Source organism: Ambystoma mexicanum, chromosome 3q (genome assembly GCF_040938575.1).
Source record: "Ambystoma mexicanum isolate Mex_15411 chromosome 3q, UKY_AmexF1_1, whole genome shotgun sequence".
NCBI lineage: Eukaryota > Metazoa > Chordata > Amphibia > Caudata > Ambystomatidae > Ambystoma > Ambystoma mexicanum.
The window spans coordinates 318,343,296-318,359,080 of NC_090926.1; the positions used below are offsets into that span (position 1 = coordinate 318,343,296).

Sequence of the window (15,785 nt, forward strand, 5' to 3'; positions counted from 1 at the left end):
CTTAAATACCCCCTGCCGCCACCGGAAAAAGCAACTGCAATTAGCTAAACTTTGAAGCGTTTACCCAGGCTGTGCATCCCGAAAATCTCTGTATTACCACCTGTTGTTGCTAACCTCGAGTTTCTGTATTACACCATCCAAACACCACCGCGTGGATCATGGACGTAATTTCACCGAAATGCCAGGGGTAGCCGAAGTGGCATCACATGACCCTTGACCTCTAATGACATCATGGGAAGTGATGTCATTTGACCCCACCCCGAAGTGACATCACAGGAAGCGATGGAACACAGCGTTTCACCCCTTGACAAAACAGGAAGTGGCATCACATAGCATTGTTCCTAAGTACACTACGAAATATATGGTTACGATATCACTAATGTGATATACATTTCATACAAGAATGGATCACCATATGTATCGTTAATATCAGTGTGTATAGGCCCATATTACCAAATTACTGTGAATGCAAGCAGACGTCCAAGGCCAAATGATAATGATGTGTTATCATATAGCACTTACGCTTAAGTGCTTTATATAGAACGAATATAATTGTATCACCCAACCTGTGTTGATATTCATTTATCAACCTTAAAAAGATGAAGGGCTGAATTGACCTTCATGGGATTGGAACCTGCAACCTGCAGATCAATCCCACATCGCAGCAGCAAGCGGTAGCTTACCGGCAATAGTAAGATAAGCAATTACAGGTATGAACGTTCTAAAAGTCAGAAAGCAAATTACACTCTGTAGTGGACACCATTAAACTGGTAGGTGAGATTTAGCAGCAGGCCAGTTCATCTGCAGGTCTGGTGCAAAATGTTACACTTGTGGAACCCCCTGTTTTTTTAAGAGGCCTGAACAAGAAAGCCATCATCTCCAGAAACAAAGAGCCACGTGGCACTGGCCAAAGCCCAGGAACTTCAATTTAAATAAAATAAAATAAAGTTGTTTACTTTTTTTTTTAAAGGGTAGCAAGGGAGACCACAGCGGTAGCAAGTGAGGGCTCAGGGGTCACAGATGCAACCCCCAAATGAAGTCCCTGCCGTGGATCAAAGGGAAATCCCTTCTGGCATCATGAGGTAATTGGAAGTGCCGTCCTCAGACGGTGTGAAAAGCATGGTCTTGGGCTATCTGTGGGGTTGGGGGCGTGGACGTTGTCGGAATTCTGCTTATTGTGTGTAACGTGAGAAGGCTAGCCACTGATAGCAAGAGTGCCGTTGGGGAGGGATGGTCTGTCTTCATTCAGAGAGCACCACGCATAATGCTCTGATTACTTACCGGTCATTACTCCTAGTCTTACTCTTCCTCGTCACAGTACCTAATGAGGCCCCTGCCTCCGACACACAACCTTCTTCTATTTCTTTAAATTCCTATAACTCCTCCCCCACATCCATGTCACTCAGTTTCATATTACCAAGCCAGAGCATGGGACTTTCCCCGCAGGGAGGGTGAGGAGGGTCGTCAGTACTGTGACGAGGAAGAGTAGGACTAGGAGTAATGAAGATTACCTGTAAGTAATCAGAGTATTACCTCCACGTCCACTCTTCCTCGTCCCAGTACTTACTTCATGAGGTATACCAAAGCAGCAACGGGGAAAAGGTCCCAATGAAACACAGAGCTAAAGACAGTGCAGCAAACACACCCACAATAACTCTTAATTCATATCCCCACACATAAAACTCCAACCACGAAGGAACCAACCCCCCGAGTGGGAGAAACTCAACCCATAGTGGTTGATGAAAATCCCTAGACCAGCCAAGGCGGCAGCCATACAAATCTCTTGCAGAGAAAACCCTCCTTGCATCGGCCCAGGAAGCCGCCAAACCCCTGGCGGACCGCCCCTGATCGTGTGCAGGCACAAGCAAGCCAAAAGCCACATAGGCCCTGGAGATCACAACCCAGAACCATTGGAAAATGGAAACCACAGATGTGTTATGCCCAGCCCCAGCCGGACCACAAGCAATCAGAAGACTATCAGATTGGTGAAAAAAAAAAAAACCTAGCCAAATACTCCAACACGTCCCGCCAGACATAATGTTAAGCCAAGCCACCTCCTCATGCATTCTCGGATCATGAAAGAAGTCAGGGAGAACCAGATCCTGAGAGGTGTGAAAACTGAGATACAACTTAAGGGAGGAACTTCGGACCACACCTCAGCAGCACTGAGTCTGGCAGCACCCTCAGGAAAGGAGGGTGACATAAGAGAGCCCCAATCTCCCCAAGCCTACGGGCAGAAGCGAGGGCAATAAGAAAAGCAGATTTCAGTGCAAGATGTTTCATATCAATCTCGGAAAAGGGCTCAAAAGGAGGCCCTTGAAGGAACCGTAATACAAGAGGGAGATCCCAAGGGGGAAGCCCTTTAACAGCACAAGGTCGGGAAGAAGAAAAGCCTGGAGCAACTTCCCCACCAACACCTCCCCATCCAAGTGACCATCAGAGTCCCCCAAAATCAATTTCATGGAGGCCCACTGAGAGTGAAGCCTGGGAAAAAAAACTGCCAGGCCCCTGTCAAAAGCCCTTCTGGAGGAATCGAAGGATAGCAGAGGCCAGAACGCAGGGGAGGGATCCCAGACCGCCCATACCAGTCTCAGAAATGGCCCCAATGCCTGCCGAACACCTTCAGAGTGGAGGGTCTAAGAGCATCCATTATGTACTCAACTACAGGATCTGAGAACCCCTGAGATATCAACCTAGACCGAGCAATAGCCACACTGCCCATTGCATCCAGTGGAATTCCAACCGCAGATCCCCTTGAAGGGGACACGGCCACCTCGGAACCAGCCAAGGTTCCTAGGACCGAAGCTCCAACAGAGAGGGGAGCCAACTCCGGCAGGACCAGAACTGAGCTAACAACAACACAGTCACCCTGGACACTCTGATGCGCCAAACCACCCGGGAGAAGAAGGGAAATAGGCGGAAAGGCATAAAGGAAAACCCCAATGCCACTGTATAGAGAGGGAGTCCATCCCCCAATCCCCCCGGCCTGAAACCGAGAGCAGAAGAGGGGAACTTCTGCTGAGGCTGGGGATGCAAACAGGTCTAGAACCGGGGACCCTAATCTGACACAGGTCACCGCAAAGACCTGGACCAACAGGACCAGTTCCGCCGAGGAGTGAAAACCAGCGTTTGAGAAGATCCGCTTGAACATTGTCCACCCTTCTGATACGTGAGGCCACCAGAGACACCAGATGAGATTTCTCCCAGGTGCCTATCAGTGCTGCCAGAGTATTCAAGGAGCGGCCGGAACCCCTTTTGCAGTTGACATATGCCAAGGCCGTCGTATTGTCCGATCGGATCAAAACTGCCGACCGTCCAGCAACTCCTTGTAGTACACCAGAGCTTGGACAATGGCACAACTCTTGTCAATTAGGTGATCGCCGGCTCTCCCCAGATCCCACAACCCTTGAGCTGAGAGGACCCCCAATGTAGACCCTTTCTGCCGGCGTCGGTAGTAAGAGAGGCCACAGGAGGATGGACCATGCACACCTCAGCATGTAGACCTGAAACCCCCGCCACCACAGCAGGGAGACTCGCAGCGCTGGGGACACTGAAAACACAACTACGAAAGCCGAGACGTCGGAAGCCAGTGGAAGAGAGTATAAGACACCAGGGGACATAACCGAAGACGGGCTCAAGGAACCGGAAAACACGCAAGACGCCACTTGCCCGGTAACTTCAGCAACAGGTGAGCCGAGACACTCTGCCTTCTGAGAACCCAGCCCAAACCAGCCAGCAAGCGCCCCCCCTGCACAACATCCAGAGTACGCTCTCCCCAGACGTCCGGACAAGCAGTGCAGGGTCTTGAGACCCATAAGCAGTTGACACATCCTAGAAGGCATAGGGACCAGGAACACCCGCAAGTAGAAAACTTGACCCTGAACAGGGAGAGGAATGGGCAAGACGGTAACCCACAACAATCGTTCGGAGAGAACTGATCCCATGGCCAACTACTTGGACCGTGAACTGGGTACCAAAGTCCTAACCATGCAAACCTGGACAGGAGGAGACAGGACTGCAACAGATACCCCCCTCCGGAAGGAGCCCATTACCCAGGAAGCCGAACCCCACCGGTCCCATACACCTCCGAGAAGGCAGAGACGAGGAGCCAGGGAAAACCGCCAGTCACTGCACTTGCACCAGAGGAAAATCACAGGATGTTGAAGCATGCCTGTGCCACAATATAACAGCATGCTTGTCAGCCCACAAAAAGATCCCACTTATCAAAAGGAAGATACAGGACAGCCCAGAAGTCCAGCAGACCATGCCCCCCCCCCCAGCCGACAGAGGAGCCACCAGGCTGGCGTCAAAAGGGCAGAGTACTGTCACAAAGCGGGGCAAAGCAATCCATCCCGGATAGCAGACATGAAAGGCAACCCCCCACCTGGGGTATTCCTACACTGGAAAAACCCACTGAAGTGACATCCCCCTCCACCGACACACACAGACCCAAACACACCACTAACTCGCCACATTGCTGAGAGGTGGCTTGAGCCCTGTATCCAGTAGCTGGTAGCCCCAAGCTCTAAATCGTTCCAATGCGTTGGTCTAGGAAGGATGAAGGGCCGAGTCAGCACCACAGAGACTCGAACCCGAAGTGTAGACTATGCCAGGCCGGTACCCTTCCGGCCGCTTGCAGACGCGTCCAAATCTGCGCCTTTTTCACAGGCTGCACGCAAAGAATGCAGCCAACATCCGGTGCATCCTGGGCTGCTTGTGTCTGAGGAGCGGGTGGTATGTGACATGCCTGTGACAGAACAGAGCCCCCGCACTTTCAAAGACACTCTGCCACTGTCACCCCAACAAGAAGCAGAGAGGCCTCACAACAAAAAGGGAAGGCTAGGCCATACTGCCAAGTGCTTGCCATTATTTCCAATAAAGATGTGTACACAGAGCACAAGGAAACGGCATGTTGAAGGAGTCAAGATGGCCATACCAGCAGGAGAGGGGAAAAATATCAAGCACAGTCCTCCCCTCTCCTTACCTTCCCCCAGAGAATGCAGCTAACATCCGGTGCATCCTGGGCTGTGTGTGTCTGAGGAGCGGGTGGTATGTGACATGCCTGCGACAGAACAGAGCCCCCACACTTTCAAAGACTCTCTGCCACTGTCACCCCACGACAAGAAGCAGAGAGGCCACACAACAAAAGGGAAGGCTAGCCCATACTGCCAAGTGCTTGCCATCATTTCCAATAAAGATGTGTACACAGAGCACGAGAAAAAGGCCTGTCGAATCAAGATGGCCAAAACAGGAGGAGAGGGGAAAAAACATCAAGCGCAGTCCTCCCCTCTCCTTACCTTCCCCGGGCCATGCAGGACCCGGGACACAATGCTCACGCTGCGGTCCAGAGCCCAGCAACGAACCGAGTGAGCAATCCTGCTCAACTGTGACCCCAAGCCCCGCAGGTGGCCCAGGAGCAGCGCCGCACCTGAGGGAGCCGAGGGCCCTGCCACACAGCCCCCCCCCCAGGGGGCCAGCAATCGGTGCTCCCCAGTGCCCTGCACCGGGAAGAAAAGTCCAACCTGCCGGAGGCAGGAAAAATTAAACTGAGTGACGTGGTTGTGGGGGAGGAGTTAAAGGAATTTAAAGAAATAGAAGAAGGTCCTGTGTCAGAGGCAGGGGCCTCATGAAGTAAGTACTGGGACGAGGAAGAGTGGACGTGGAGGTAATGGCTATAAACATTTACTTAATTACGCCCCAATCGCATTTCCAGCCCCTCTGCTCGTTGATCTTAGCATGCCTTTGTTTGTATTTCCTGCCTGTTTTCAGTGACGTATGGCACCTCTTGACCAATAGCAAAAAAAGGGCACTTTGCCTTCAGCATAATTCATGCAAACTTAGTATCGGTCTGACGTTTGCATGATAGTGAGCTGGAGGTAAAAGCACCCTTTATTTGCTGACTGCACCTTGAGTCAATGCTGTATTACAGTGGCGAAGAAGGATGGTAGCTTAATGGTATAACCCCTTTTAACATGAACGTGTGATCTCCAGTGACTTCCATTGGACCACCATCTTGCCAAGCAAGCATCAATCAGCGGCTTCTCTCTGCATGCTTGTAACCTTTGCCACTCTACAACCTGAAAAAGATTGGAGGTACCAGCTTTCCAGTTCAAGCTTCCCAATATTGGAACTCCCTTCCCATTCACATGCGAATGGATCAGACCTTCCAACACTTCAGGAAAAACACCAAAAACTGGCTAGTGTCAAATGACAGATGACACCCCAAGCTACTACTTGCGGTGGATCCCCTATGGAGTAGCTACCTTGACCTGTACTGTTGCCTTGTGTGCTCTGTATGTATGTCAACTACTGCAACACACTTAATTGCTTTTGTCTTACTGTGTAACATTTGTAATTTATTGCAACCTACTTAATTTGCACTTGTCTTACTTTGTAACACCTGTAATTTACCTGCAATGCGCCCAGATACCCCCGGGTTTGGTGCGCAATATAAATAAATAAACAAACAAACAACTGTCGCAGTCAGGCGGCCGGGAGAAAGGCATTCACAGGCGCGTCTTTTTAAAAGGCGGGGCTTGTGGCTGGCCCCTGCTTTGGGCTAGATGCGTCCAGCTCTACCAAGGACTAGAGGACCTTTTGCTGGTGCTCCACATTGTATCTCTATTTTTAAATTCCTGCATTACCCTACTGCTTATGGAAACACCTTGTTACATTGTTTCCCCTGTGCCTACCAATGTATCATTGTATCTTATAAGAGTATAATGAGTCCTGGTGACTAGTACAGCCTTTTGGTGCCCTGTGGGTATAGTTGCTGAAGTTCTGCTCTTCTCCCTCTAAGTCTATATGTATCCAAGGACTATTGGGCATTTGTCCCACCCACTGTTATGTGCTAGAAAGTCAGGAATAGGGTGATTATTGTCTGTGTGGCATCTGGAGACCTGAACATGACATAGGGAATATTTCACTGTATCTATGGATCTCTCCCCCTCACACCTCCGGGACTATATATGCAGTGCCTATCCTCAGATGTTGGTCTCACGTTAGTAGGGATGGATTGGATCTTAACTGACATTTTGCTGTTTTTTAATACCTACACTTTTCCCAACATGTGCTATGTGTCCGTAAAGTACTTGTACTGACATGCTTTAGTTTGTGTGCGACTTTAAGAGAGTGCATATTTTTTCAGTAAACTAGTGTTGGGAGGTTCCTTTGTTTACCTTTGTGGATTGACCGATCATCCCTTCCAGCCATTCTCCCTCTTCAATTTAAGCCTGATCAGTCTGCCTAACACTTTAGAGAGGTGTAGCTTCCATTTTGGTTGGACTTCTTGTTTCACCATTAGTTTAGATGGTTGTCCATCCCTCAACAGAAAGCTGTGTAAATATCTCCCTAACAGTCTCTCTCATTCTATTGCACCTCTGAAAGACACCCCCAAGAAAGGTGAACTAACCTCTAAGGGTCTAATCACAATGAATTGGGCAACTGAGAATGAAATGTGTTAATGGGAACAATAATACAATCTCTTTATAACACTTAACCTGTTGCATCAATATGGAAGGTGAAGTATGAGGTTCCTGGTAGATGACACCATTGAATCCCATCGGGGTTGTGGCTCACTTGGATGGTGAATCCGCTGAGGTCTATTGGAAGCATGATGTTTGTCGAAAGGTCCAAGGTGGGGGACATCCACAAAATGAAGGTGAGCTCATGCAGCATGCATCAATCCATTCCATTGTCTCTGTTCAGATCATGATCAAAGATTTGGGTACAAATCATCTTGCTCACACAAGGGCTTGCAGAACCTTTGTATCAAAGAAGCCCAACCCAGATATCCCACTGAGGGATTTTGTACTTTAAACAATAACTACACTGACTTCAGAGGAGAAATTGTGGAGGAAAAACTTCAATCATGTTTTCCAACAAAATATTTTTAAATGGGTCATAATGACAGTCATAACATCAAGTTTAATGTGTTAGAAGCTTTCACCGTGGTTCAAAAATGCAGTGAAAATAACAGTTTAAGAAAAAGTACTTACAGAATGTACATTATTTCTTTAATAACATTATTTGGACAATGTATTCAAGCACATCAAGAAACGGACACACTAGAAACTAGAACATGAGACAGTATATACATTATGTTGTTAGTGGAATAGAGCACAATATGGAATCCTTTCTTGAGTTTCACTTGGCTCTTGGACAATTGTGAACAACTACTGTGAATAAAAACCTGGGACAAATAATTATTTAAGCAGACAATAGACATGTGTCTATACCTTTACAATCTTGTTCCTAACTGCTTTACAGGCACTATTTCCTGCAAGTGTGGCTGCACAGACCATTTCTACTGCTAAGCAAACCTGATCACTCAAATACAACTGTGGACCTCATTACAACTCCGGCGGTAGCCGTGCCGGTAAAACCAGCAGGCTGCCACCAGAGTTGTGATTTTTTCCGGCGCCTGGCTTGTCGGTAACAGCAGGGGATTGTAACCCTGCCAGTCCGGTAAGTCAGGCGCCAGAAAAAAGGTATTCCCCATTCCCATTCGAGTCCGATAGGAATCAATGGGAATGGGGAACACGGAGGCACCGGCACCGTAAATAACAGTGCTGGTGCCGCCGTGAAAGTCTGCTAGCAGCTGCCGTCCCGCCCGCCAGGTCTGACCTGGCAGGCGGGATGGCAAGCAGCTTGCAGACTCGGAGTGTGCCGGTCCGGTAACAACGGTGCCAGTAGCGGCACCGTTGTTACAGGACTGGCATGCTCGTAATGAGGCCCTGTGTCTTCCCACTTGATGAAGGTGTTTGATCATTTGTTTTGAAAAGGCTTAAACAGTTAAGGATATTATTAACATTTGACTTCAAAATGTTACATAGTATGCAAATATTGTAAATGGATGAGTACTAAATGGTTTGTACAAATTCTTCATTAGTGTTCTTTTCAAGGTCTACTGAAATAGTTATTGACAATCTTATGCACTACTTCTCCTTTGGTGCTCAGGTGGTAACAATCCTAGGGGTTACCTATCTACGTCCAACCAACAGAATCATTCCTGTGGGGAGGGATGTGAAGCGAAGTCTGGGAAATCAGGACCCAGTGGCTAGGCAGAACAGCCAATTGATTCTACCTAGACAACAAGGCAAGAGGGTGCATCCTATAATGGGACTGGCAGGACAGAAAATTGAACAAGCCTCCGAGTCAAGGAAATGAAATACTTTTGTTGAAAACCAACATGCACACAACAGCCTCTGGAAATATTTAGCAAAATGGATTTGCTACATCGTGTTAATATCTAATCAGCTTTATTGTCCTTACAGGCAAGATAAGAGGAGTCAAGTTCTGCTTGCGAGCTTAAGTCTTGAGCTCACAATAACCAGTTGGATTTTCATACATTCTTTGTCACAGATCATGGGAGCGAAGGCCTGGTTGTGCCAGTTGGTAGTACATAGAATTCTCTAGAGAACAGGGAATAATACAGGTGAAAGGCTCATACTACAAGGCTAAATCTAGACTATGGTCCATTACAGGGGGCCCCCAAGAGCCTAGTTTAAGCAAGACCTGGATGGAAGGGTTATAGGCAAAACATGACTTGAACATTGATCCCAAGAGGACTTTGGAACTAGGTGCAAGGTTAGTCTGCATCAGGTGTGAATTCATGAACATAAAAAAACATGTCTTTGTAAAAGGTACAGGGGATAAAAGAGGGTAGACAAGTGTTACTTACATTGGGTGTGGAAGTGACCAGGGCCGCTGAAAAGAAAAATGTCCAGAACATTTGTAGTGTACAGGCAGCACATTACTGTGATAACTGCTCATAACCAGCGTTACACTGTAATCATCTTTCATACGCAGCATGGTAATGTGATAATTGATTTCAAACAGCAGGATTTTGCGATAATCTCTCATAACTCGATAATCTCGTATGCAAACTGTACTGTGATAATCACTCAAAAATAACACAATACTGTGATAATTTCTCATACACTGCATGATACTCTGGTAATATCTTATACACTACAGTACTGAAGTAATCTCACATACAAACACACACTGCATGATATGATAATATATTAGGGACAGCATGTGTGGAATTCTCATCCAAACATAAAAGTCACCTGCGTAACCTTGGGAAACAACAGTGGGGTGGTTAAAGTGGGTTGGCCAAAGCTAGTAGATACTGGACCCATAGGAGGTATACAGGAGATCCCCAGATTACCCCAAAAGGGTTCCACACTAAAGCAGGGCTCATTCACAGAAGCATATGCATCCTTTACAAACCTACAGACCCCTATGACCGCCTTCGGGCAATCACAGGAGCTTTTGCAATGTCACAATACCTAGAGATGGCCATAGCCCCCATGGGGCATAGTAACAAAAGTGTTCATATACCCCTTGCTCCGACTAAGATGCTGGAACTCCCAGAGGATAGTAAGAGAAGCAATTAACGCCACACCACTCATTTTGAATACGCAAGGTTGTAGCTACAGGAAGGCTCACAATCCCTCCCCTCCACATCTACCAGCAAGCAGGACCACCAATGGGATCGTCACAGGGGCATTCATACCAAAGGGATAATCACGGGGCAGTAATACCTCAAATGTCTGGCTGATTGAGGTTACATTAAGGCCTGAAACCATTATGGATTCCAGAAAGCCCATTACCAGGTATGGACACTCCCCCTAGCCCTGGAGCCCTAGCTGTCCTTGCCTGCTTTAGAGTAGGTCCCTCTGTTCACCCATCTTGTCAATCTTGCATTAGGGAATTCTCTGGTAAGCATTGGAAGTGGTCTTACATTTACACTTCATTTTTTAAACGGAATTTGCAAGTCGTAGTCCAAAACATCCGGGAAGCCAGACTCCTCTCATAAGGTGAACAAACTTAAAACAGCCATTCAAGCTCCCTAGACAGGCTAAAAAATCTAGCTTAAAAAAAAAGCCTCTCCAGAGTATTCATTGGTGACCAAGTTGCCGATCCCATCCCAGCCCCTCTTGGCATTCCATATGGCTCCTGCATCTTTCCTACCCTCTACAACATCTATACCAAGCCTCTCTTCAACCACCTAGATACCCTTGGCATCTCCTATAACCTCTTCGCTGACAACACCCAAATCCTCCTTCCCATCACAGGAAAGTATTCCCACAACACTGACAACATCAACCACATCTACAGCATCGTTGAGAACTGGATGACCATGCAAAACCTCTTCCTTTAACCACGAGCTGCTGATTGTAGGTTCCCCGCACGGACTCAAAAGCCTTAAACCCGCCTTTTTCTCAATCAACATAGATGGCACAACCATCCAAGTATCCAAACACCTAAAAGCCCCTGGTGTCTACCTGAATTCTGAACTCAACTTGATGAAGCACATCAACGCCTTGGTAGTCCTACACAGCTAAACTCATCTCATTGAGAAGACAATTGCTCTCACCTGATAATTGCTTAACACTAACCAACGGCATTATAGGGAGAAAAGTGGATTATTGCAATGTCCTACACCTGGGCACTTCGTCCAAGAATCACTCCAAATTTCAGCTATTCAAAACAAAGCCCTCAGAGGTGCTCTGGGTCTCAAACGATCAGTTCATATACCATCCATCAGACGTGACGTCCTCTAGCTCCCCATCAAAGCTCTGATCGAATGTAAAGCCCTGACATCACCCACTGTTGTATCCACAACGACGCCCCATCCTGCCTCAAGAACTGCATTTCCATAAAACCTAAGGTACGCCTGCTTCCATCATCTGCCAACCTTGTCCTCTCAACCACCAGACAGAAAAACAAATGGGCTGGTGGTTCTAGTTACATTTTCATCTCACCCAAGCTATGGAGCTCCCTACCCTGAGACATTGCAAATAAGCCATCCCACAGAACGTTCAGGAAATTAGTCAAAACATGGCTGCTTGACAAATACGACTAATAACTTGTTCACCAGATCGCTCTCATTGATCCCCCTCTACAACACGTCTTGTTTTTCTACTGATTTATGTACAAGCGCTGTGATACCCCTGGGTGTGGGCGATAAAATGCAATAAATACATAAATACCTATTTTGGGGGATTCTACAGCCACCTTGTAGTGCCCCTGAACATTTTGCTTTTTCCCCTTCTTTTTGGGGCGCTTGGAAACACTATTTGTTTTATAGGTGCCTCATGAATACTCAATAAAGAAATAAAACAAATACATAAATGGATCACAGACTTCCTTTTGTTGGTCCAAGAGACTTCTTCTGAAGTCGCCCTGCCATTACGTCCCTCTTGACCTTACATAAGGTATATGGCATTGGGTCAGAGATAAAGTGCTCTGTCGCAGGTGTGCCTCTTGGGCACCCCATGTTTGCCAATTTTATCACCTTGCATAGGTTTCAGGAAGTAGGTTGGTGGCAGCTGTACTTTAGTTTGTGGTTCATCAACAATGTAAGCTAATGTACTGCATTGGTTCCCAATGTGGCTTTTTGGAAGCCATTGGGGCACTGCATTTTTTACATTCCTGCTCTCGCCGTTTTGGGCACCCATTATATGGGGCAACCAAGAGGTAGCTTAAAATGGCCGTTCTGACCATATGGTTCGTTGTGAGCCCACAATGGCAGCTGTTCTGGGATTGCTTGCTGCTTTGCTTATTTAATCTTATGTCCTCCGAGTCGCCCGGGAGCTATCTTTGCAAGTTCCTGCCTTTTTTTGGAGTCTTTGTCGACAGGTTTCTCGCTTCAGGCTTGAAGGTCGATGCTGTAGGAAGACCCTTTCTTCCTTTTCATGGTCGTTTGGTTCATCGTCGGCTCAGAGTGCAGGCCCCTGGGTACCGAATCTTGGAAATCCCACCTAAGGAAAAAAGCCCTATACTTACCTGGTTGCTTTGTGCTGCTGGAAATGTTTTCATTGAAAACCACCAATGTGAGCGCTTACCGCTAGGTCCTAGGGTGGCTGATTATTCAAGGTAATACTGCCAGGGACCCCACTACTAGAGTCCTGGGTTGTGATTGTTTGGAAGCAAGTCTCTACTGCATTTCCCATAGACTTCTATTGGCAGTCCTCCTGCTCCGCTCCATCTTCCTCTGTGGCTTCTGGTCTGTCCATCGACCTCTGGATGCCTTCTTTGGGGTCTTTCCTGGCCATCCCCGGTGTTGTTTTGCACAGAATCTGCACCTGTGGGGTAGAACTGACTTACCTCCATTAAAGTGGATGGCATTATTTCCTATTGAACTTTCAACTTGCTCTGGAACTCTCCTAAATTGACTCTAGGGCAGAATTTTTCAATTTGTGGGCGCGGCCGCATTACAGGGAGGTGGGGGTGGCGCCAGAGCCCAGCATGAAATGTAAAAAAATTTTTTTTTAAAAAGAATGTATTATTATTATTATTATTTTTTAATCATTGGAGGAAATGTGCAGGGGCAGCTCACATAGTCACACTGGACCATAAAACGGCTTTAGGCACCAATGAAAAAGTGGCCAGCAGTTGCAAATGGATATTCGGTCCTTTAGTAGCAGACTGTTTGAATAGTACCCGAAGGGGTGTTTTTTGTTCAAATGTAAACAAATTTTGGTATTTCAAGAATATTTATTCAGCAACAATGGTCAAAACTACTAGCAGAATACTGAAGTTACTCCTCAAACTGGCCCACATTGGCCAGAAAAGTGTCCCATTTTGACTGGCCTATACTAGCATTTTGCATTTTTGGTATGGTCATCGCCCTATTGCCCTATAGGCCAGTCCAAGCCTGGCAGCTCATCCATAATGCATGAGGGGGCGTCCACCCACTGGCCCCCTCACCCATTATGGAGGAGCCGAGGAGCCAGCCCAGTGAAACACTGAACACTCCCTCAGCTGCTTTTTTCCGGCTGAGGGAGTGCTCCTGGGCTGGCTGAACTGTCAAAGAGGAACACTGTTTGCCTTTGACAGTTCAGTTCCCCAGCCGCACATGATCACTGAGCCATGCAATGCTGGGGCGTTTTGCTTCGCCAGCCTTGCATAGCTCATTGGAAACGCTGGCTGGGGCACTGCATGTATGTATGTGCAAGGGCGTGCTCCTGCGCCTCCTAGCACATACGGCCAGAGCAACCTGGAGCGGGTCATTTTAGCAACCACGCGCAGACCCCTGCAAAAGGTACGTTTATGGTGATTTATTTTGTATTTAAATATGTGTATGGATGTGTGTATGCTTGTGTTATGGGACTGTGGTGGGAGCAGGATGGGTGGGAGCACTAGGATAGTGGTGGGAGCAGGGTGGGGAGAGCCCAGGGTCTGTACTGGGAGTAGGGTGCAGTGACGGCGCGCAATATTTCATAGCCATTTCTAATTACTGTCCATCTGGCACTTTTGGGGGGGGCCCGGCCTGCCCAAATTTTGCTCAGGGGGACACAGGCCAATAAAGTTTGAAGACCACTGCTCTAGGGGGTACTTAACTGCCAGTAGAAATGTTTCTGCTCCGGTACTCACAAGGGGTTCAGTAAGGTCTGCACCAAGAAGTATAATTTTAGTACTTACCTGTGATTTGTAATGCATTTTTGAAGGCATGCTCTGCATTTCTTAAATGGTGAATGGATTTCAAGAATGTAGCCAATTTTGGTGATACTGTAAACATTTTTCCCTGAAATGTATTGCTATCCTAACAGATGCTAAAATGTTCTTTTAATTCTTGGATGCCTTTGGCTATGGTTCGAAAAAAAAAAAAAAAAGAAAATGTTTACTACCCTCTATGGCTATGATTATCATATGTGCATTTGTATTGTTTGTAATATTATGCTATGCGGTCCAAAATAATATGGAGTGTTGTTGAACTGTATTTTTAGAATATTTTTCCTGTTGGTATACTAGGTGTGCGCTGTATTTTTAAGAAGCTGTACAGAATTGTGCATGCACATAGGGTGCTTTGCATGCTTGTTAGGCTGTGTGGTTTTATTTTCTCCCCACCACTGTTAATTATGTTGGATGCCTACACATGTAGATAGTAAAAGGAGAGCCCTTTTAAGAACATTGATGTTTGTATATAACATACTGGTTATGTTTTTAATAATTGTCCCGGGAGGATAGCTCATTGGCAACGTGTTCGCCTTGGAAGCAAGATGACACGGAGCAACACAGGTTCGATCCCTGGGTCCGCACTTAGAAACCTCTGGGTATTAAGCACGTTATAAATTATCTGTCATATCATATCAATGTGTATTATACCTTAAGTACTTATTCAAAGTGATTGATTTCTATGTGTGACTTAATAAAGTATACATATTTTCAGTATATCAGTGTAGTGTATTTTCTAAAGATATTTGTTATTGTACATTTGTGTCACAGCGCCTGCTACCTCTACCTCTACCTGAGAGTTAAGCCTGTCACACTGTCCACATTACTTACCTTAAGAGAGGTTTGCCTTTCTTTTCTTGCCATTTGTGCTAGACCCCTCATTTAGTTTAGTGATTGTCGCTCCTTCAACAGAGGAGCACCAAGCAAGGGGAGGAGAAATCCGATTATAAAATGCAGACAGTTTGGTTCGACAGTGTGCAGAGTTCAAGTAGATGTTGGATGAAGAAGTTTGACAGAGAGTGGGGACAGAGAGAGCAGTACTGAGGTGAGCAAGATGGAGGAAGAATGGAGTATCATCAGAGGGAGGATAGTTGTTGGGAGGTGGAGGAAGGGGATCATCAGAGGAAGAAACAGTTGGGACGAGGTTGGAGGAAGAGAGAATTGTCATCGGGGTAAGAGGAGTGGTTGGAGAGTGCAAGAGGCAGATCATCAGAAAAAGGGAGAGAGTTATAAGAAGGTCAAAGAATAGAGAGTGTGTCTATTAAGGCAGAATTCTATTTCAGGGGTTCTGCTGTCCCTTTTAAGGTACATCTAAA

At 46.7% G+C, this 15,785-nt stretch overlaps 1 protein-coding gene across 6 annotated transcripts in view; it reads right to left on the reverse strand.

Moving 5' to 3' along the window:
* PRPF40B (pre-mRNA processing factor 40 homolog B) overlaps positions 1-15,785 on the reverse strand; it is a 1,091,929-nt gene that overhangs the window by 654,092 nt on the left and 422,052 nt on the right. For all 6 annotated transcript variants that reach the window (XM_069653885.1, XM_069653882.1, XM_069653883.1 and 3 more), the window contains one exon: positions 9,683-9,708. In XM_069653885.1, the coding sequence (XP_069509986.1) occupies positions 9,683-9,708 (26 nt within the window). The remainder of the gene's footprint in view (positions 1-9,682; positions 9,709-15,785) is intronic.